Source organism: Rhododendron vialii, chromosome 2a (genome assembly GCF_030253575.1).
Source record: "Rhododendron vialii isolate Sample 1 chromosome 2a, ASM3025357v1".
Classification (NCBI taxonomy): Eukaryota; Viridiplantae; Streptophyta; class Magnoliopsida; order Ericales; family Ericaceae; genus Rhododendron; species Rhododendron vialii.
Genome location: NC_080558.1, coordinates 1,360,472 through 1,383,267, shown reverse-complemented (window position 1 = coordinate 1,383,267; position 22,796 = coordinate 1,360,472). Strand labels below are relative to the sequence as shown.

General features: G+C 38.7%; 3 protein-coding genes across 7 annotated transcripts; 1 reads left to right on the top strand and 2 right to left on the bottom strand.

Moving 5' to 3' along the window:
- Positions 1-2,019: 2,019 nt before the first annotated feature.
- LOC131316761 (uncharacterized) lies at positions 2,020-5,041 on the bottom strand. 3 transcript variants are annotated; one of them, XM_058346197.1, is made up of 3 exons: positions 4,874-5,037; positions 4,640-4,758; positions 2,020-2,463 (listed from the first exon to the last, which is right to left on the bottom strand). In XM_058346197.1, coding segments are annotated over exons 1-3 (246 nt in total). In that variant the 5' UTR covers positions 4,876-5,037; the 3' UTR covers positions 2,020-2,338. The 3 variants fall into 3 exon arrangements, 1 of the variants encoding a protein (XP_058202180.1); XR_009197265.1 differs by having other exon boundaries at positions 2,322-2,463; positions 4,636-4,771; positions 4,882-5,041; XR_009197264.1 differs by having other exon boundaries at positions 2,322-2,463; positions 4,636-4,771; positions 4,886-5,040.
- A 1,899-nt stretch (positions 5,042-6,940) lies between these two features.
- LOC131316750 (uncharacterized) lies at positions 6,941-14,734 on the top strand. 3 transcript variants are annotated; one of them, XM_058346181.1, is made up of 8 exons: positions 6,941-7,451; positions 9,913-10,320; positions 10,802-10,922; positions 11,920-12,232; positions 12,814-12,886; positions 13,313-13,403; positions 13,486-13,565; positions 14,469-14,734. In XM_058346181.1, the coding sequence occupies exons 1-8, from the start codon at positions 7,401-7,403 to the stop codon at positions 14,601-14,603; spliced, it is 1,272 nt and encodes a 423-aa protein (XP_058202164.1). In that variant the 5' UTR covers positions 6,941-7,400; the 3' UTR covers positions 14,604-14,734. The 3 variants fall into 3 exon arrangements, with proteins under 3 accessions (XP_058202164.1, XP_058202162.1, XP_058202165.1); XM_058346179.1 differs by having other exon boundaries at positions 7,051-7,451; positions 10,799-10,922; XM_058346182.1 differs by lacking the exons at positions 13,313-13,403; positions 13,486-13,565 and having other exon boundaries at positions 7,051-7,451; positions 10,799-10,922.
- Positions 14,735-15,478: 744 nt separating this feature from the next.
- LOC131316202 (uncharacterized) lies at positions 15,479-22,283 on the bottom strand. Its single transcript, XM_058345502.1, has 8 exons — positions 21,922-22,283; positions 20,523-20,897; positions 17,939-20,124; positions 17,506-17,775; positions 17,344-17,424; positions 16,605-16,716; positions 16,451-16,517; positions 15,479-15,897 (listed from the first exon to the last, which is right to left on the bottom strand). The coding sequence occupies exons 1-8, from the start codon at positions 22,043-22,045 to the stop codon at positions 15,801-15,803; spliced, it is 3,312 nt and encodes a 1,103-aa protein (XP_058201485.1). The 5' UTR covers positions 22,046-22,283; the 3' UTR covers positions 15,479-15,800.
- Between the last annotated feature and the right edge of the window lie 513 nt (positions 22,284-22,796).

Genomic DNA, 22,796 nt, shown 5'->3' with positions numbered 1-22,796 from the left:
TTCGCATGGATCCTTCTGGATATATATATATATGCTCTTCTTTTTGGAGATATAGAGTTGATTGTCGTCCAAAGAGAAGCTAAAGCACGATACCGATACCAATAGATACTTTATTCTTTCTCTATTTTTCTATAGTGTGTACCTTATTTTGAGCTAATATATAAGGTGTTCAATTGTGAATTACCTCGATTAATGAGTGTTCATAACATAGGATTAAGTGCTGGCACAAAACCTAAAATAAAATTACTGCATGTTACATTCAAAAATTACTGCTTCAGACTCCATTTTGTTGGTGGGGATTCATGACATCCATCCACTCTCAAATGGAAGATATCCCAATCATTTTATGCCGGATTTTAAGCGGATTCAGTGCTTGCAGCGGGAATGATCAGCTTCAGTTAGGTGCAAATCTGGTCACTCCACCCTCCTCCATAAGTGTGTCTGATGGGTCCGATCTCGGTGCTAATTTCTTACGGCTTTTCTTTGTTTTGTTTTGTTGTATTTTCTTTTATTATTCTAGTTGTAATCTTTTCGTTTTAATATAAATAGAATCACTCGTTCGTAAAAAAAAATTAGCTCTAGAAAGTAGTAAGTTGTCTATTCATGGAACAGCCAAATTGGATTGACCAGTATTGACGTATTTGACACCATATGTGGCTCATGTGTTCAAAAAACATTTTCTTTTCAATATTGATGAAAATCCCACTATAGTATCGGTTTGGCCAATAAAGCATCGACACGTAACCAGACAAAACGTCGGTAAAAAGGGGCTTAAATCAACTTCAAATGGTTGCATGATGAGACCATTACATCAAACTGAATTTAGAGATTGTGAAAAATGACCTGTTTGTGACAACGAGTCCTGTAATGTTAGTTTCCTGTGGCTTTTTGGGTTAAGTAAAGGAAATGGGGGACCCTGCTTAGGGAACATCATGGATGTTGGTCCCATTTGGACCGTCCATGCTTGACAATGAACAGTTCAAATTCCATCTCGGCTAGACGGTTGAATAGGGTAGGGAGAAGAAGAATTAACATGTAAGAAATAGTAGGTGAATGAGAGGTCATCAATACCTATCGTAACCAACTCTCATCAATACCTATCGTAACCAACTTTCTAAAGTGTTTTTTTTTTTTTTTTGAATTCTCCCCTATCCAAGTTTTGGACTAGACGGGACAGTCCTTAATTTGAATTTGTCCATTGCTACAATCAATAGTTTGAATTCACTCAGAGACTGTTACGGATAATTCCAGGACTAAAACCAACTTTTGGATTTTCTTACCAGTTCGATGTCAATATTAGTACGCAATGAGAAGGCATAGACGAGAGTACCGGAGTATAAAATAACATCAATACAATCAATGCCGATGGCCGAGGGATATAACAGTATGCATTTTCCCAAAGAATTTCAGTACACCATGAGCAACGAAATTCCTCCGCTTATCCCAAGTAGTTTACGCTTATCTGGTCCAAGAACCAAATGTGACCTATCGGGTCCAAGAACCAAATGTGGCCTAACGTCGGAACGAATAAAAAAACACATCATGGAAATTTACCTAAATTCTGACCCAAGAGAAACACACAAAACTAAGGGGCCAGACCAAACACTACAGAAAGCATTAGAAAAGAGTGACAATAAACTACATTGCTCACAGTAAAGCCCAGGCATAGACCTGGGCCAACCAAGGATCTATTCTAGATAAAGCTTGAGAGATGATCATTGAATACGTACCTATATTAATCGAAATGATCATAGACCAGATTTTTATTTCTCAATAGGAGATATGATCCTGATTCAAGCACTTAAACAAACACCAATTTTCCTCGCAACAGAAAATCAGAAATAGTCACTCACGAAAAGATAATCTGTGGTTCAGACTTCAGACCACCAGTCACATGCATTAGCACGATGGCCACAGTAATCCAAGGAAATTTGGGTTCTGTAGTATCAAACTTTGACCACCAATCACATAAACCAATCAGCAGAGGATGCTTCATGAATGAATGAGACTGCATGGAGATATTATAACCAAGCCAAGCTATTGCAAAAAGATTGTGACAGTCCAAAAGTACAATGCCATTAGAACCACGGGTACGAATCTATCAGCAGACAGCAGCTAACATGGTTTTAGGCCCTAGGCCAACAAAATCAAGGCCAACAAAAAGCTCACCCTTTCAATCAAACAGTGAACAGTCGCAAACATCTACAGTATAACATATCCAAACCTAGCATCAGAACAAACTTCTTCCCATCTGTTTCACCAGAGGTCCAGAAGGCTGTTTAACCTTTTATTCCAAGAAATGACTGCTGAACAAGTAGTCACCAGAATTTTGGGAATTCTAGGAATTTTTCCTTTCTGCTGAGTCATGATTTCTCCAAGGATTGAGAGCTTCTCTCATAGCTTGAGCTTCAGGGGAACTCTCCAAAGCTCGTTTCTCCGCCTCCAAAACAGTTACTTTATCATCTGCCAATATATCAGAAATATAAGACATGCTGAAGTTGATGCATTTCCGTGGACAATAATGTAAGACTTTTTAACTTAATCTGGGCAATACGGATTGGTTAGAATGTAATAAAAGTTAAAGAAAGCAGACCAGATAGCACATTTGTACTTTTGGGGGTCCATACATTCTGCGGGAATAAGATTTTCCATTTTGCAGGTCCATATACGGGTTTAAGATTTTCCATTTTTTACCCCCAAAGGTAACATTCTGATGAAGCTTAGCCCTAACCAAAATTCAGAATTACAACATCTTTGTCAGAAAACGTAACCACTATATTTCAGTCCATACCATCCACACTTTGTTGGATGCATCCAAATTGAGTTAGCTGTTTATGTCTTCTCCCTTAGTTGCAATCTAGTGGTTTACTTTTCAGTTTCACTATGCAAGTCATATACTTGACAACTTACGTTGTACTTCAACTCCTCACCTTTCAATACTATTGTTGCTATGACATCCCTACATATAACTGATGAAAAAAAAACACAAATGAAAACACTCGGTTAGAATCTCACTAACTACGTCTTTATCCCACGCACAAAGACATATAGCTTCTCTAGTTTCACCACCCCAACAATGCATTGAAAATGATAAACAAGTTCAACCCCACGAACGTAGACATACCTTTCCATAAAGATCAATAACTAACTATTGGTATTTGTCATCGAAGAATGCATGACTTGGCCCAATTGGGGAAAAACTAATATGATCTTGAAATGGTTTATCCAATGACATCAAAAAATTATGAACAAGCATCTTATCAGTTATCACAGTGATATGATGATGATGAGGAGGAGGAGGAGGAGGTGACTTCAGAGTAGAAATGATAACTTGGGTGTTCAAGAAGTCCATTTTTGTCAATTTAGTCAGAGTCTCCAAGAAGTTCTTATCCACAAGTAACAAATTGAGCTCAGTTGCTCGTCAGTTCAATGAACTAAATCTTAGGCATGAACACTGAGTTTGTGAAATGAAATTTGCCAACGGCTCTTTAAAAGCATCATTATTACTTGATTCATCACTCAAAGGGTGAAGTTGGATAGTTGGTGCTCGAGGCATGCTTATAGTTAGTATTAAAGATCAAGAGAGGTTAACTTCTAAGACCCTATCGGCCATCTGTGAATCTTGTTGATTGTGCCTATCAAAAAAAAACCTTGTTGATTGTGTTTACAGCATTTCATTTAGTTTGAATAGTAAAGAATGCATAATCCAGTTTCTGAGGACGGGCCAAGAAAATTCAGAATTGACCATCCCAAATCCATTGCATTACCACACGAGGCAAGACGCGATCCATATAATTCACTGACTTGAAAGATGTTTGCAACCATATCCTTATTAAGACTTGGGTCATACAACCAAACTTCAAGAATCTCATGTCTATAGCACCAATGTCCATTATCTGCAACAAAACCTTTGTGTTTTGCAGGAAATCCAAATTAAATCCGTTTCTATTAGCAAATGCCCACAACTCCCGCTAGCTTATAAACTTAAAACACATCATGAATATAGAGAAACGAGAGTGATGTCATACTGTCCACAATCTTCAATTAACCTCTGTTGGATTGTGTCCCACATCGCCTGGACAAGCCCCCTCTATGCTGGTTATAAGTTCCTAACTTCCCTCTCCTTAATACATAGGTTTTAAGGAGACTTTATGGGCTGAGCTTTTCTAACATAGTATCAGAGCTTTGGTTGGGCCTTTTGTTGGTGAACCGTTGTCTGGTTGCCACGCTTTGTGGGTTAGGGGTGTGTTGGATTGTGTCCCACATCGCCTGGACAAGCCCCCTCTATGCTGGTTATAAAGCCCTAGTTTCCCTCTCCTTAAACCCAGCAGGCATGGCAACAGGGCTGGGTGGGGCAGGTTTGCCAGAGACCCCGACCCGAAAAGTATCACACGGCCCCAACCCTGACCGGGTAAAACCCAAGCACATATTTCCTACAACCCAGTTTCCACTTTCCATTAAAACCAAAAAAAAAAAAAACAACAACAACAACACCACAAATTTTTACGAATCAGAACATCAATAAACACCCAAGCACATATTTCCCACACAAACAAAAACATATATGAATCTAAATATGGAAGAACGAGATTCATTAGACAGTGTAAAGGAGCGATAAGAAATGAGGGTTCTCACACACAGAAGCCAGATTTGATCATGAACAACTCCATTGAACCTCCAATAAGGGCTGACCCAACTGCTATCTTCAAGTACCAATCCCAAAACTTCATCTCTTGAACAATTTTTTCCCCTTTTTTCCTGAAACTGCAAACTGCATCAAGAAATACCAAGGTAGAAGTTAGGGCAAGTTCGCTTCAGCAATTAAAGATTGACTGAATCAAAGAGATATAGAAAGCTAAAGCCTAAACATAACATAGTAACATACAGAGAGATGCAAGTTAAAGAAGATGGATTTGGGGGTCTCCGAACCAAACTACTGTAGTGCTACTGTCCCAAAGGGGTGGGCTGTTTTGAGCATAAGACTCTGATTGGAAATTTGGAATGCCAAAAGACCAAACTTGAGAGATTATTTCGGCACTCTAATTTGCATTCCATATTTTGTTTTGTAATCTCACGTAATAAACATTTAGTTTGGATCATAATTTGAATTTTTTTTTTCTAACTCTAAAAACACTCATTATCCTTATTTTCAATCATTATTATTCCTTTCTCCAATCATTATTTTCATTTATCTTTATCTATCTCTACTCATTACCCTTATTTTCAATTATTACCTTAATTTTTCTCTTCACTTGTCACTCAAAAATTTTCAAAACATGATCTAAACAAGGCATAAGACACAAGAGTAGAATATCAATGCCTAAAACAGGAGTGCTAAAATCAATTTCTCCGAACTTTTACAAAGCCAAAAAAATGTTTTGGGCTACTCAAAAGATTTTCAAAGGTTGCTTTGGATTTGCTCCAAAATGTAGATAGGTCATACTCAACCAATCTCAATAAGCCCAACAAAAAGCCCATTTTGATAATCCAGTTTCTGACCCAAACGTTGACGTTGCGGCAATGAGATCAAAAATTGCGGGCAGGAGTAAAAAGTTAAAAAGTTACAGCCACCGCTCAAAAATTTGCGTCCATTACAAAAAAGTTTGTGGCCATAATGCCAAGGGGACTGGGGGGACTGTGCTGTGCAGCTTCGTGTTGCGCAACCTCCGGCGAGGCTTTTCCAGCATCGGTCCGACGATCGGAGACATTCACCGCATAGAGCTCGTCGAGTTCTACATGTGCATCAAAAATCAGCTCGATCAAATATCGTTAAATGCCTAATCAGAACATATATAACTTGAAAAAAAATGAATCCTAATGGATACAAAACAATGGATCAAAACCATTAAATTCATTTTTTTCAAGTTATATATGTTCCAATGAGGCACTTAACGATATTTGATCGAGCTGATTTTTGGTGCACATGTAGAACTCAATGAGCTCCACGCGGTGAACGTCTCCAATCGTCGGACCAATGCCGGAAAAGCCTCGCTAAAAGCTGCACATCATAATCCCCCAATCCATGCCAAGGTTTGCATCCATTACGAAAAATTTTGCAGCTTAATGCAAAAGTTTGTGTCCATAATGCAAAAAAATTTACAAAAAAATTTGCGGCCATAATGCAAAAGTTTGCAGTTGAAATTTATGGCTTTTTCACAATGTTGTGCCGTTTTCCACTACTATTTCTAAGGAGTGCAATGTAACATGCACTTGGCGTGCCTATGCACCAAGTGCATGATTCCATTTTTCCTCCCCAACGATATTGAATAATCTTTCCTTGTGAGAGATTATTCAGTACTCCTCCACCCCATCATACTATTGGTACCACCAATCCTAGAGGATCCGGGAGCACTGAATCATATTTCCAAAAAACAGATTAGCATGTTCCTCCTAATGCCGAGTAAAAAATATATATATGTTCCTCCTAATGCAAACGCGGATAGGATTGTCTCTCAAGTCTCAAGGAAACGAGAAAAGACTTATGGTACCTGTCTCGTGAATATGCACATGAGTTTTTTGGATTAGGCCTCGTTCCACTAAAATAAAGTATTTATTTTTTGAATATTTTAAATTAAAAGTAATCTATTATGAAAATGACATATCTTGTGAAACGAAAAATAAATATTTACAAAATAAAAACTTTAGCTGAACGGGACTTTAATACGGTTCTCAAGTTGGTCTGCTTAATTTTTACGCAATAAAGTGGAAAAAAAGAAACAATAACAAGAAGTACGTATATGTATTTGGGAAAAATTCTATGGCACACGCGCACCCACCCCACAAAATTTATTCCTTTTGCTTGGTTTGAAAAGAAAGTGAGAAGAAAATAGGAAAAAATTAAAATTTAAGCACAATGCACTAACATTTTCATCACATTTTCCTCGAACTTCCATTTCTTTTCTTTTTCTTCCATTTTCACAAGAACGAATTCCTTCTTTTGGGAAAAAAATGTTTTAAGCAGAATGCACTAACATTTTCTTCACATTTTCCTCACACTTCAATTTGTTTTCTTTATCTTCCATGTTCACAATCACAAGTTGACCCCGTGTATTTGCGTGTGTGGTCGCCTTGGCCCTTACGCGAGGAGAGTCCAGACAAATACTTCTCCATCACCGTCAGAAGCACAGCACCCTGACCACCAGACCACATAGATATTAAACCAGTACAACCCTTCATAATGATAGTAGTTGAGAACTTGAGATTAATCAATTTTGGTGGCGAATTCAAAGTCTTCTTTGGTTGTTGACCCCCAATTCTTTGGGTTGCTGTTAGTTTTCAGTCTTTGTATTGTTTTTCAGAGCTCAAATTCATTGTTCATTCGTTTTTCTTGACAATTCTTGGAAAGTAGTAACTTTTCTTGACGATTCTTGGAAAACCCAAGTCCAAGAAGAAGCAAAAGGATGCAAAATTCCCAGGCAGTCACTGGTGCTGCTGTAGATGATCCTCCCCAGGTGCCTCTCTTTCTCTCTGTCTGTATATGTACATACTTGTGTATGTATTTGTATCAGATACATATCCAAGTATATGTTACCCTGTATTTTTCTAGCTTATGGAGTTTCACAAGAAATGGAGCTGTCAATCTGCTATAGGTTTTCTTTTTTTGGGTTTTTGTGGGTTTTAGCAAATGTATTTTATGCTCAACTGTAATCAGATATCTGGGTAATTTCTGCTATTTGGGTTTTCTGGTCTTTACTGTAATTTAGGTACTTTGTACAGTGATATTTATTGCAATTATATGGTGGTCCAATTTCGGGAAATCATGTCAAGACTGCTGGACTGTTTAGGGCTTAAACCTCAAATGAAGTTATGCTATCAGGGTTATGTTTGTCGGCTACCCATTTGTCCCTTTTAAAAATTGTTTCTTTAGTTCCTTCAAATGTAGCATTTCCTTTCTGAGTACTCCTAGATTCGTTAATACTAATTTGAGAAGTGCTGAGGCATATGAGTTCAGAATTGAGAAACATTTTGGAGTCCGCAAAGATGTTTCAATTGTGAGATCTACGGACATATACCTGGTCCTCTATAAGGTGGAGCCCCACATCAAAGTATAGTGGTGAAGGACCTGATATCAATCTATGGTGGTGGAGAGGCCTGGGGCACTGACTAGTCCTAAAGCTTCCAAGGACTGAAGTCATGCTAGACCACTTAGGGCGGGATGGAAGAAGAAACAGGAGGTGACTGGCAAATTTAGGAATGAGCCACTGAAAGATTGCAAGGATGCTTCCAAAAGGACAGGGAAGGGAGAGTGCAAGGATGCTTCCAAAAGGACAGGGAAGGGAGCAAGTGGTTAGGATCAAGTGGTAAATCTCAATGGGGCAGATACTACCATATGATCATCAACTATGCATGAAACAAGTGATTTGGTTTAGCATTCAAACTACTACACTTTGCTTGGCTCATGTTCTGAGAAAGTTGGAGTTATAAAAGATGATGCTTCTAATGTCTCTTATCAAATTAGTGCTCTGAAAATGGAGCATATTTGCTTTGTTTGGATGAGTTTTTGAGAAATTTTTTATGAGAGTAATGATTTGAAATAGGGGTAATGAGTGGAAAGAGATAGAGAGAGAAATGAGAATAATGATTGGAGATAAGGGTAATGAGTGGAGAGTAATGATTGGAAGTAGGGGTAATGAGTGTCTTTTGAGTTGGGAAAATTTTTCCAAATCTTGATCCAAACAAGGCAGATTGTTTCTCCTCCAGTAAGAGGTGAGTGGAGCCATAGGGGACATGGGATATGGTGTTATTGATTTGCCAATCAATTCCTACAAAAAGTGGAATCAAGGGATCATTGATAGCCTAGTTCATTGTCGAATGAACACCTCACTCGAAGAGAAGATTCACAACCTCAAGCTTCCTGGGGAAAATAAGACTTAGTGATAGATGTTGTCAGCCTTTTGACCTGTCCTTGGCTTTGCCTTTTTGTCTAAGGTTTCCTCTTAGGCTAGCTTTTTATTTCTAATTCTCATAAACTACTTTGCTTGTCTTTCAATGTGTCTTCTGTGCACCCATTGGGATTCTGCTTTGAACGTCATTGTTTATCCTCTCTCTTCTGATAATAGTAGTATTTGCTTAGTTGCCGGAAAAGAGCATAAATAGCTTAAGATTGTATTTTGAAGTAATTGGGATCGTCTGCAAAAGAAAGTAGCACAGAATCTTTAAAGAGATAGGCAGCTTACCCCAATCAGTGTTTTATAAGGCATTTCCAAGCGCGAAGTGAAGCAAGGCGCAGATACTGCGCTTCAACCTACTGAAGCAAAGTGAGGGTGGCTAAGTACAGTTGAGGCACAAAAACCAAGCAAGGCAAAGCGCGCACTTATACATCAACTCTGCAAAGTAATTTTAGTTAATCTGAGCCATCCATTTTTCCCCCGTCTATCTAGCACTTAATGAGGTCATTGGTACCAGATCAGTCTGATCAGAGATTAGATTGTCATGTTTGTAAAAGGCCTAATTTTTTACTCAAAGCTTGCTTGGGCTTCTCTCCTACATCAGACTCAAAGCTTCACTAGGACTAACTTTTAGGACCTCAAGGTATGGTACTTGTCTGGTGATATTTGTAGATTTCAATCATAGCTGTCACGTTTGATGATATTGGGTGATTTGATCACTTGATGAAACATATTCTACTTTTTCCCAATGTGCGCTTTGCTTCATTGAGGCATGCCCCTCGCCTCGAGCTTCATCGCTTAGGCTCAATGTGCCTCAGGTTTTTGAAACACTGACCGCAATAATCCATACAAGTTCACCGTGGACAAATCCTAGATATGAGCATCTCGAATGTGTTATTGAGTAGAAATTGCAACATATATTCAGTTTGATTTATTCGTATTCTTAATCTTATGAGTTTCTTGTTTTACTTTGTCCTTGAAGTGCTCAATAACTTATTTTGTTTTGCACTGTTTTTGCAAACAGGCTGATCCCCAACCTGGAGGCCCCAGTGATGAACTCGTTAATTCTCGACCAAATCTAAAGCGCTCAGATCTCTCCCTTCAAATACCTACTAAACCACCCATAAGTTTTGGAAGTAGCCGTAGTGGGAAAAATTTACTCCAGTCTCAGGATGCCTCAAGTGGTAGTCCTTCATCAAGGGGGTTTTTCCGCGGTTTAAGTTTCAAAAAGAAGGTTACTATAACAGATGCTGAAAAAAGCTCTCTTCTCAATCCAGACCTTAAGACAACTCCAGAAAGTCCTGTTTTAGAATATTCCACATTTTCTTGGAAAAAATGTGCTTCTGTTCCTGTGACACCTGCATCAAACCTGTCCCCTTATGCTTCCACGCCTTCTTCAACAAGGACTTATAGTGAGCGGGTCAAATCGCATGTAAGTAGGTCTTTTGTATATACTTGGTTTATGAACTGAGCAACACTTTTCTATGCACTCTGGGTAGCAAGGGGCTCTATACCCATGTTGATGACAGGAAATAGTTTTACACAACTGCCAATCGTGGGTTTAGCCACGCAAATATAGGTGAGGTCAATTGAACATTCAATAAATGCGATTTCGTGTCAAAGTTGGTGAAGCTTTATGACAGTTACTCCAGAATTTTTCCTGTAACTATACCGATGATTAGCAGATCAAAAACAAAAACTATACTGATGATTAGGCCACACCTACATCACATCCATATAAAAGGCACCTCCTCTCAACTACGTCAATGAATTCAACAATGAGCTGACTGTATTGTTAAGCAATATAGGTTATCTCAGCATGAATGACTTACTGCAGAAGAATTTTTCTTTTTCCATTTATCAGTGGCCTGGACGAACTATAACTTGATTTGTGTGTGCTTGATTTCTAGCAGGTAGGGTCAGTTCATGCTCCAGTTTCGCGGTCTCTTTCTATCCCTGGGCGAAATGTTGTTATTGTAAGATCCTTTTCTTTTGCTGCATCCAAGGAACATGCTGAAACAGATACTAGCGATGGTATGTAGCATGCACAGAAAATATCATTAGCTTTCCTTGTTCATGTTGCATTTTTCTTTCTGTGGAGTTACTGTAAAGCAACCTTGCAATCAGATATTTTCATAAACTGTGAAACTTCATCAAAACTAGGGTTTGGTTTGAGTTGCACCTCTTTCAACCTTCAACATTGAAACCTAGGCAGGCAATGCCACCCATTGTTTTGAGTTGCACCTCTTTCAACTTTCAACCTTCAACATTGACCTAGGCAACGCCACCCATTATCATGAAATTATTCCAAGTGGATTGAATTTCCAAAAAGTAGTCTTTAGTGACATCTAGGAATAGAACTTTTGGCACGTAGTGGTTTTGGACTAAGATGATATACTCGCATCGGCGGTGACTGGGGAGGGGAAAAAGAGCATTAGGAATCTCAGGTAGTCAGAGTTTTCAGGGTTTGGAGAAGGTGGTGAAGATAAGGGTATTGTTTGTCTTTTGCTTTGCATCTGACTTTGACGTGGCAACTGTCAAATTGTCCCGCGTGACTGTTTCTGTCAATCTGACGGGTTGTTCAATGTTAGGGAGGTAAAAGGATATATGGATAGAACCATCAGGAGACGAAGCGCCAATTTTTGAAGGGCAAGGGGGTAAAGTGCTCCAAGGCCAAACCACGAAGGGATAATGTGATCTTTTCGTAGAAATAAATTACCAATGTTATCGAAAGCTAGATGCTAGTAGTGTTGCTTTAAACTCTTACCAAACTGCAGAGTATCTGAAACTAAAGAGTTGACAAGTCAAACATCTGTGTCATTGCGGTTGATCTAGTTTCTCTGCTTAGACGCTATTGGTTTGTTTTCTACAATTTCTGTTGAATCAATCTTATATCTGCATCATTAACAGTAAAAAAAAGGTAACTAAATAAATAAACTTGGGAAAAATATTTCTTTGAGTGTTGTAATTTCAAGACAGTCTTTTGTTTATTGTTTATGTTATTTGCACCTTTTGCTTCTTGGAAAACCAGATCAAATAACTCCTGTTCCAACGGAACATGACGATGAAGAGATTCCTGAAGAGGAAGCAGTATGTAGGATCTGTTTGGATGTATGTGAGGAAGGAAATACACTCAAAATGGAATGCAGTTGTAAGGGCGCCCTTAGGCTTATTCATAAAGAATGTGCAGTGAAATGGTTTAGCACGAAAGGGAACAGGAATTGTGATGTCTGTGGGCAAGAGGTTTTGAACTTACCAGTAACCTTGCTTAGGATGCCAAGTTCTATTCAAAGAAATGACAGGTTGGAGCAAAATCTACAAAATTTGGATGCACAAACAATAAGGTGAGTAAATTTAGTGTGGAAAGATATATACATTTGGCTCCACAAAGCTTTGATGTTGCTAGGCTGTTACTCCCTCCGGCCCAATTTATTTTTCCATTTTGGGGAACCCAACTTTGAACAACATATAACTTTTTTTTTTGAACGGAGATTGAAAAACATATAACTATTGCAATTCCGTGAAAAAAAACAAAAAACTATTGCAATTGAAAAAGCTCGAACTTTCCATATCTAACATTCAAAATTATAAAGTTAAAGGCATGCCAGAATTCGAGTTCGAAAAGGAAATGGTAGAATGGAAATAAATAGACAAGAATGTTGGAACGTCAACGAAAAAGGAGAAGTGGACAAACAATTTGGGACGTAGTGAGTAATTAATTTGTAATGTTATGAAACTACATATAAGTCCTTGCTGCCACAGGAAATATATGAGAATTCATATTCAAAATAATAAATTTACGAACAATCCTGCCAACATTTGCTGCTCATTGATTCAGACTAGCTTTCTCTTTTTCTGCCACTTCTTTTCTCTGATCTGTTTTGCAAGTAATTTTGTGGATATTAATATATGCTCTTTTGTTCAGTGCCTGGCAGGATTTTGTGGTGCTCGTCTTGATTAGTACAATATGCTATTTCTTCTTTCTTGAGCAGCTATTGGTATGCTATCTAACCTTTAATGGAAACATATCACATTTGAAACCAAAACAGGATTTCTTTTTCAGCTATCGTTACCGGATGGGAGTTGCTTCCTATTGGGTGCGTAACATTTTCATGAGATGAAAACATCACATAGAACTTCAAGCTTGACGAAGTCCTACTGTATGCTATATAGCAAGATAAACTGGTCTCAAGAGCAGACTCTTGGATTCTTGAACCCCGTCCAAAATATTGGAAGGAGAAAAGGATGAATGAGGCGGCACAACGCTTTTGCACTTTGACATGTTGGCTGAGAGATATAGAATAAAGAAAGAATGTGCTAGCCAATACCATATGAAAAGGAAAACTAGATGGCTGATACTAACCCCCTGCAAACATCAAAATTTTGGCGTAGCCGTTCTAATTTATTCCCAATCGATATTGTAGATTGGTAACATGAAAACACAAGCGATCGTGGTTGCTGCACCATTCTCTTTTACATTGGGTCTTCTGGCATCAATAATTGCAGTCCTCCTAGGTATAGTCAAACCTTCAGAATTTGAAGAATGTATATGTTGATGAGGCATCACAAGATTGATACTAATTTGAATCACATGCAGCAATCAAGCAATACATATGGACATTTGCGGCTCTTGAGTTTGCACTTGTTGCTATAATTCTTCACCTATTCTATTCTTGGGTGAGTATTACTTCTTCGCCTGTCATTATATAGATATAATTGATTATTCTACATTGTACGCTAGAAAAAAATTATGGGGAGTATAACCTTGAATTCTGTGGTTGGAAAAGGGGTATAAGAAAAACCCATTTAGCCCACACTAGTGGCCAATGGAGTACCTCCATTTTTTCTGGGAATCCTTAGTCCAATGGGAGAGGTCTTATGCTTCTATATGAGCTAGCCTTGAAGGACAATTTTACAAGCTTTGGGTTGTGATTTTTTTTTGTTCCTAGTTTTGTTCCTTCTCAAGGTGGGCGTGGGATTACCATTGTTTTTTTCCCCCTAGCTGACCTCTCTAGATAGCCTTGGACAGATTCTAAACAACTCACCATAATTTGATGCCGGAAAGGCTCGCTAGATCGTATTGAGGGGAATTAATGAAGAAACAAACAAACAACATACGCTAATGAACTGAATTCCACTGTACGGATACTTGCATCTCCTAAGGGAGTGGTTCGCCCACGCCTATGAGTATGTGAGATAGTTCAATGTTGGTTTCAGACTCATTATCCTGATTGTGTGTTTCTCTCCTATATAACATTACCCATCGAAAAGAATTACTTCCACGGTAGAATCAATAGTAGGCAATGGAATAATATGCATTTATTCTTTTTTCCATATTTAAGAGGACACAAAAGGGGAAATGTTAGGTGGTACTTTCACACCAAATTCACGCGTTTGTAATTTTAGTCCTCTTTCTGATCCATGGCCTTGAAGAAGCCAAAGTTATGAAGCCAAAACCACCAGTATTACGTCAGATTTTTTTTTATCACATGCATATGATTCATGTTTCATTGTTGTGTCTGTAAATTCTTGTACTTTTTGGAGGCTCAAATAACTAAAGGTACCAAAATTTTCTTGCAGCTTCAGTTGGCGGCTGTTTATGCTATAATGCTATCATCAGTTTTGGGTTTTGGTATTTCAATAATCCTCAACTGGCTATATATCCGACATTTTACCTGGAGAGTCCAAGCTTCCCAAAACTCTAGCCCTGTATAAACTCGTTTCGACAAATAGGGCTCATGTTGGTTGTGTTTTCGTAGGGGTGGTATTGAGTAAAGGAAAGAACAATAGTGGTGGTGTAAGTAATACTTTCAATGGTTAAAATAAGAGTAATATTGGTTGTACCCTCTCCTTGGCGTGGCTACCATTGAGGCATTGGCGATATGTTGATCTTCATTTTTGCCAGTTAAATGGAAGAGAAATGAATTAGTATAACATGTTTTATCTTTTTTATTAGTAGTAAGCAAATTTCTACAACCGAAGGGCGGGTTGAGAGTGGATGCTCACGAATCTCTCAATTTCACCGAAAAAAAGAAGAGAACCTAGCTTCTCTCTTCATTTTCGTTTTTTATTTACTCTTTTTATCTTTTTTTACTTCCTCCATAAGTTTTTTATTTTTTCCATAAGTAGTGCTACCGTCTCAAGGGCATTCTGACCCTCAATTAGAGTAGTGGTGATCAGTGCCTTCATCGCCGCAATAGCCTCAGTGAATAGAATGGAAGACGAAACAATCCCACCCATCAGTTCGAACTCGGAACCTCCCACCACTCAATTCCTGTGGTACATGACCATCGTACTGAAAGCTTATGTCTTCTTTTATCAGCTCTAACCCAGAACATTTCAAAACTCAACTGTTGGTACATAATCATTGAGGTCGAAGCCCAGGTCTTCCTCAAAAAGTTAATGATCGAGACAAGAGTATGGGTAGTTTCAATTCATGTTGCCACAGAAATGAATGAGGGGTTCAAACCTCAGCAATCACACAAGGCAGCTTATATTCTTCTTCACTTCAACCACAACAGTACTTCGTAATCAATATTACAAATGATAATAACAGAAACACGCACGAAGCCTTTAGCAAAAAACCAGGGTGACTCGTAATCAACTCCACTATTATCGCAATATGACGTGCCCGAGCAGTTAAAAAGTATCCAAATTCCAAGAAACTGGAAAAGGAGAAAAAGAATTGGTAATAAATATGAAGAATGTACATTATGTGACTTCTTTACAAGATGGGACTACGAAGCATCTAACTCTACCCCCAACCCCAAGAAAGAGAAGAGAAAGGGGGGGAAAAAAAACCAGCCATCCATCACGTCAAGCTGCGTATTTACAAATGGGAACGCCCACCCCAACTGGAGAAATAATACACGGATGATAAGATAGAACAAACAGAAAGGGGGGAAAAGGGTCTTATTTGCGTTTAGACACAGGAAGATACTGATTCTTGTCTTGTTTCAACCATATCGTAGACCGGGTTCTCTTCACACGATCTGCAAAGAGACGATGTCTGCCATCATAATGTAAAAACGTGTCAGAAAGCCAGCATATATCCTTTTTACCAACACAAAGGAAGATACAAACCCTTCAAAATGCAGCGTGAAAATACCAAAATAAGGCAAAAAGCCCGTGTGATAATTTTCAAGAACCTAAACTAGAAATTGACATTTTGATTATTCAGGCGTGTAATAATGGGATTTAATAAACCTTTTCTGACATTAACTAAAACGGGATATACGTTCGTAAAATAGCATATCCATTTACTACACCCATCCCCCATTGATACCACAACCATCTTCCCATTCAGATAGGACTTGTATTCTCTGAAGGAAAACATCTAAGGTTGTGTTTGGATCTTGATTTCTCGATGGATTTGTCGAGGCAAAGAACAAAAAAGGTGAAAAGATAGGAAATGACTTATTTACCAAAAAAATAAAACAACAGGAAATGAGCTATGCGCGATAGCCGATTAGCATTTTTTAAGACCCACAAGTCCCTATAAAAATCCAAGACCCAAATACATTCCAAGGAGGCAAGGGTTCATTGCAGCAATAGAATTTAACCTTTCGAATTCCAGCTTTTGAGTAACTATTCCATTCAGTAGCAGCTCTGAACTGTAAACTGCTGCTCCTGCAGATACAAAGGTTAAACTTTTTGAATCAGACCTTGTATTGATCATTTGATTGAAAATCTGAAATTATGTATATGACTTCCAACCTCTCTCAAGGAAAGGCACGCAGGTAGCATAATCTTCCTCGCAAGATAAAACCAACAGGTTATCCGGAATATTATCACCCTTTAATGCTAATCTGCCAACTCTCTCCACCGCCTGAGTGTTTTTCAATTCAAGCGTAAACAGAAAACAAATGTGTCTCAGGGATTTAAATGGAGAAGCATAAACACATCCAACAGCAATCAGCAGGAAGACTATATAACACGGAGAATCGCGCAAAGCATGGGATAGTGAAGGGAAACTGGGGAGTCAGGTTGTACAAGGGGTAAAGTGGACAAAATAGTAATTTCCATGGCACCAACAGTAGCAGGGATCCGAGGACTGCACTAGGGGTGCAGTGCAGCATCCTAAATGTCCAAAAGTGAGTCTTTTTTTTTTCATCCGGACTCTTGATTGCTGAAATGGATGGCTGAGATGTTGTGCTACAGGGTCTCCGGGTCCATGACGGAACCTCCATTCCATCTTGCATAAGCATGTCGGAATAGAAGTGCCAAAGGAGGAAACAACAGATCAAAGCCAGGAAATAATATCCACATAGGCCTTATTCGCACAAGTAACAGACATGGATATATGACCTAAAGCGTGTACTTCTGTTGGGCCCCTAGAACCATCCTAAGATGATGCTTCACATATGGAGACAGATTGTGGAAATTTCAAGCAAGACGACAACAATCGGATTATTAATGGACCAAGCTCTAAAGAAAGACCAGGGAAGCAACGCACCAGGCCGTGAACTGCTCTAACCAAGTTTGCCAATATTTCTTTACCAGGCTTTGTATTTGGAGTAATCAGAACTTTTTGCCCCTGCAAAGAAGATAAATTACTAAAAGGATCCACATAGCCGTTTCATTTGATTGATTAAACAAAGCAAAACTGAGTGATAACCTGTAAAAGAGGACGTTGGCATGCACGTGCCAGTGAAACAGGCAGGCTAAATCCAAATTCCTTTTCCTTTTTGGCATCTCTCACTATGTAATTCCTCTCATCGATGAAACAGCTAGCTTGTCCGCAGCTCTCAAGCCATAAGTGGGTCACCACTGGTTTTCCAAAAGCAATAGCTTGTAACATATTCCTCGTCCGCACAAATTTATCGGTTACATAGTGTGTTCCTTCTGAAATAGAAGATGCTACTGAAGCTCCTAGCCGGGCCAAAATCTGAGACAAGAGACCAAGAATAAGGCACGCTTATAAGTTTGAGCCTGCTAAAGCCTTTGTTTGGAAAATTCGCTTTTCTGATTCGTCTTAACAAGACGCTAAAAAGTAAAGACAACCCAAACATGTGCCACATCAAAGAAAATAAGAGAGCATATACAAATACCTTCTTCTGTTGCTTGATTATATCCTCATCCAAGTGGTGACTGAACAAGGCGCGGACACTGGCCATATCTCTCCTCCTCCTCGAATCTTTCATTGTAGGAGTAGGTTCTGGTCCGTCGGACATTAACCTATCGACTTCTTTTGCAAGGAATGATTTTGACAAATTCTTCCTGCATGACTGTTTGAAATACTCATCGCCCATGCAAATAGGAGATGCAGCATTTATAGGTGTGGTACAATTCAAAGGCGTAGTAGATGCTGAACCGGACGGTTTACGTCTGTCTTCTGGTGAAACTTCTAAATGGGTACTTGCTTCAGCATTGTTAGGAATTACAATCTGGTCAACGGAACTACATTTAAGAGCAGCATTTCTGGAACATCTTTTAACTATACTGTGCTGAAACAAGCTTCCATCAGACTGCCTGTCTGAGGAAGCTCGCCTTTTATTGGCTAGATCCACGCAAGTGCTCGATGCATTGATTGATCTTCTTGTCAATCTTCCAAGTGATTGTCCATTAGTTCCCTGCACAACAGATTGACTGACTGATGCATGTAGGTCACCACTTCCAATTGACTTAGTTGACAACTTTCGACTAGTTCTTTTTCCTCTGTTATAGCCCAATGCTCCCTTTGTGAAAGCAGCAGTCATATCATTGAACTTTTCATGTGATTTCTCCTGCTCAATCAAGTTGACATTTTTAAGCTCTCCAGCTTTTAACTGATTTGGTACCCTGCACTGTCTAGTTCGACGAGCTACGGGTGTAAAAGTACCAATTTTATCTTCTAAACGCCTTTTCTTGACTGACACACACCCATTTGATGATGCAATGACATGACATGTATCAACCTCGTCAGTATCTTTTCTTTTCTGAGCTCTTTCTTCTTCTATTTGCTCCAAAGCCTCAGAAGATACTTTGTCTGTGTTTTTAATCTGATTGGTGCCAAAGCATCCTTCTCCATTTGACTTGGACTTCTTCAGTGCTTCCTTCACTACCTCAGTTTCACATTCTTCTGTGATGTTCTCAGCTTGTTTCCGTGATGAAACAGCAGACTTTTTCCTCGATGTGGAACTAATACTCTTTCTTTTCTTGGAGTTCCTGCAAATATCTCCAGGACTAGGTGAACTTGATGCCTTCCATACACCTCCTTCTTTAGACTGTGATCTCTTCGTTTTTTCTCCTCTGTCAGAACCCTCACATCTATTTTTGGCACCTTGGTCAGTTTCATTGCTATCACACTTCGCCACATCCAAACCAAAGCATAGAACTTCCATAGCTTCAGCAGCTATTTGAGTATCAACCCCAATATTCAGCATTTCTGGCACATCCTTGTCTGCTTGAGTAGCTTCTGTTCCATCTGAAGAACCAATATTTAACTGCTCATCCACCTTCTTAGTAAGCTTCTTTTTAGATTTTTTTTCCATGACCTTTTCTGTGTTATAGCTTTTTGAACTATGTAACCGTAAGCCAAAATTGGGAATAACTGAACTCTTTCTGGGAGAAGATATCTTCCTCTGACCTCCAGTGTCAAAGAATGATTCCTTCTTTTTTGTAAAAAACTCTCCCCCTCGTTCATCTTCACGGCTGTCATCCCAATCAAAAACTCCTCTTTTTCTAGCTGTAAATTCAAGATTAGTTCGTTTGACGAAACTTTGAGTCCCTTTTGCGCTTGAGACGAGCTTTGATTTTCCCCCTGTGGACCTTCGAAGTTCATCTTCTTGACCAAATTCCATGACATCGAACTTAATAAATCTTTCCACAAATTCCAGTGCATTGGCTTGCGATAACTCTCCAGGCTCTTGAGAGTCAACGTAGCTTAACCCCGCTATCTCATTCCCATCAGCATTGTTTAAGGAGTCGTAAGGTTCTTTAGACTCCGTAACATCTTCCGTAAAAAGTCTCCTGACGGTTGAACTACCAGCCCTACAATTGCTTTTATCCCTTAATCCATTGATCTGTTCATTCACTCCTGGAAAATCCACCTCATAAACTTCCTCTCTGATTGTTGATGAATCTCTAACAGTAGTAATCCCATTATCCTCAGCAATATGTAGTTCTTTACATACATCATTGACTTTAGTGGTACACGACTCATTGTTGGTTCCTTTAGAGGCCCTTCTACGAGCTGCTAAACCAGATGCCCGTAAAGCTGCAGTACGAACTGAAGTGAAATCCGCCCGCACAGATCCTAAGTCAACCAGTATAATAGGTTAGCGACACAACATGCACAACTTTTCCTTTTTACCTTACAGAACTCAAAGCGCTCCAAATATAAGGTATATTTGACGGCCACCAACATTTTCTAAGAGGAATAGGGATTATTCGAATATATGCCATACTGAACTAAACCAATTACTATAAAACATCCAAGCAATGCATACAACTAACAAATACAAAAGGGGAGAAAGATGCACAAGGAGATATTCCATTAAATTTTCTTAAAACCTTCTCCTCCATACGAACCATAATCTCAACTAACGAGAATGAAAACTTGTTGAAAAATTCAGATTTGTAAGGAAAACCATGAATTTCGAGAAGTAGTAACCAAATAAATATTACCCATTTTTTATTGGAAAGTAGACTGACCTGAAATGTTCTGTATATCAGTTAAATCGTCTGTTTCGGCTCTCAACCCCTGATTATCTTGTTTTCCAGGAGTGGAAATAAGCTTATTCTCCTCGTCCAGTGGGAAATCATCATTGAATAACTCCTCAGTATCACCCAGAACTTGTGTTATATATACTCCTTCGTCATCAGTATCAACAACAACTTCATTATCAGACTCATCTAACAATTGGGTGCCCTTCTCAACAACCTCAGGATCATCCAATACTTGTGTTTCACCAGCAAAATTCAAGACTTGGGTCTCAAATGCATCTTCAAGTGGAGCGGTATCCACAAATGGCAATGTACTTTGCAGAAAATCCAACTCATCTAAATCCTCACCTTCATTTTCCTCACCTAAATGCAGAAACGGGGTAAGTAAATAATCAGCGTCATAAACTCGTACTAGTTTTTAAAATTAGTATGTCCATCCGGCTTTGCTTGAAAATTTGAACTTGATCATTCTTCACCTTCCCAAATATATGATTGTACTTAGATAGTTGGCTGACTCGCCATAAGACTCATAGCTAATCATTAATCAACCAACTCATATTCTTCATAAGAAACAAAAACATTTTTCTGCCGCAGTTTTGAAGGTTGCTTCCCATAATCAATTGGATGATAGAGAAAATTTAAAGAGTGTTTTGATGTTTGAAGTATCCATGGAGCAACAAAATGTTCCCTCAACTAAAACTTCAAGGGCTTGGCCTATGGTCAAGTCCTGTCACTTGGGGGTTTGTTTGCTCCCTGCTGGGTCATGGGTTCAAAACCTGTGCTATCAACTCGTGTCTGGCTTGTCCATGCAGAGCTTTACTCTAGCTTTCATCAAGCTCCCCACTAGTCACTGAGTGATTGGTAACCCAAGGATTAATCAAGGTGGGCATAAGCGGCCAATTATTGCGTACTCCCAGAGTACCATTTGACATTGCAATGTGGTAACCCCGCAAACAAAAGATCGCCACCACACAATCTTGGTCACTCCTTGTCTCCCAATCACCCAACAAAAGTGAATAACAATGTCCCTATCGCCGAATTTGTCACTACATAAATGGTTGGGATACCACATGGGCAACCACAAGTGTTGAATAATAAGCTGACCCAAACACCTTAAGTTATCAAAAATAAAATAAAAATTCGAGATTTTTCAAAAACCTGTCTGTGAAGCATATCTTTTAGATGCTTTTAAAGAGTGGTTTTCTGGTTTTCTCGTCCGCGCATCCAAATCGTAACCTACCAAACCGGTTCATTAAAACCAAACTGGATCCTAAATAGTAAATACATAAGGCCAGTGCATTTTTAACCCATCGTTGAGTACAAAACTCAAAACACAAACAATTAATCAAAATAAGCTTCGAAACGGAGAAGGATTTATAGAAATTACCAGTCGGTGAAGGCGGAGAAGACTGGCTGTCAAAAGGCTGAGTCTCATTGTTATCGCATCGATCAAGAATTGAATTTCGTTTACCTGGTTGAATTTCGTCATCGCGATCTCCAAGTGAACCCATTGTATTATACTCATATGGGATCGAATTCAAGTGCGGGCTCAAACCCTAGCAAAGAAGCGATCTTTTAGCTTCATCGAAATCTGACGTAGAAAATAACGCCCCGTCCGCACCTGCGTACGGAGAGAAACTTTGAGAGTGGCCAAATTGAAGAGAGAGAGAGAGAGAGAGAGAGAGAGAGTGAGTGGCGGGGGCCGCTAGGGATTTGAGAAGTGGAGGGAATAGGGTTGCATTTTGGAGGGAAAATTGATCAACGATGGGAATAAAGCTTGGAGAATATGGTGGGCCCTAGCCCCTAGGTAATCAAAACCTCTGACTCTCTTTGATCATTTGTTAAATTTTGCAAAGAAATAAATATTTATTTTTTAAATTAAGATAATAAATTGTGAGAGAAAACATATCTTGTAAAATTAAAAATAAGTGCTTAAAAGAACAGATCTCAATGTATATTATGGATAAATAATATCTACACCCTACTTTTGTAAGATAAGTTATTGAAAAATTGCTAAAAACAATCGGTTGGGTTATTGAAATTAAAAACGTGTGTTAAGATTTATGAAAAGTATAACAAATGAGCCGTCAATAGAAGATCCTCAAGTTATTTTGCATTCATATTTAGTAATTAGTAAAGAAGAAATTCTTTTGTTTATATTTTGTGTAAAGCATTATACTTTTTGAGTAGTCCGGTACAACTTTTCACTAACAAATGAGGTTAATTGACAAAATAAGAATGTGGAGATGTTCTTGTACTGCA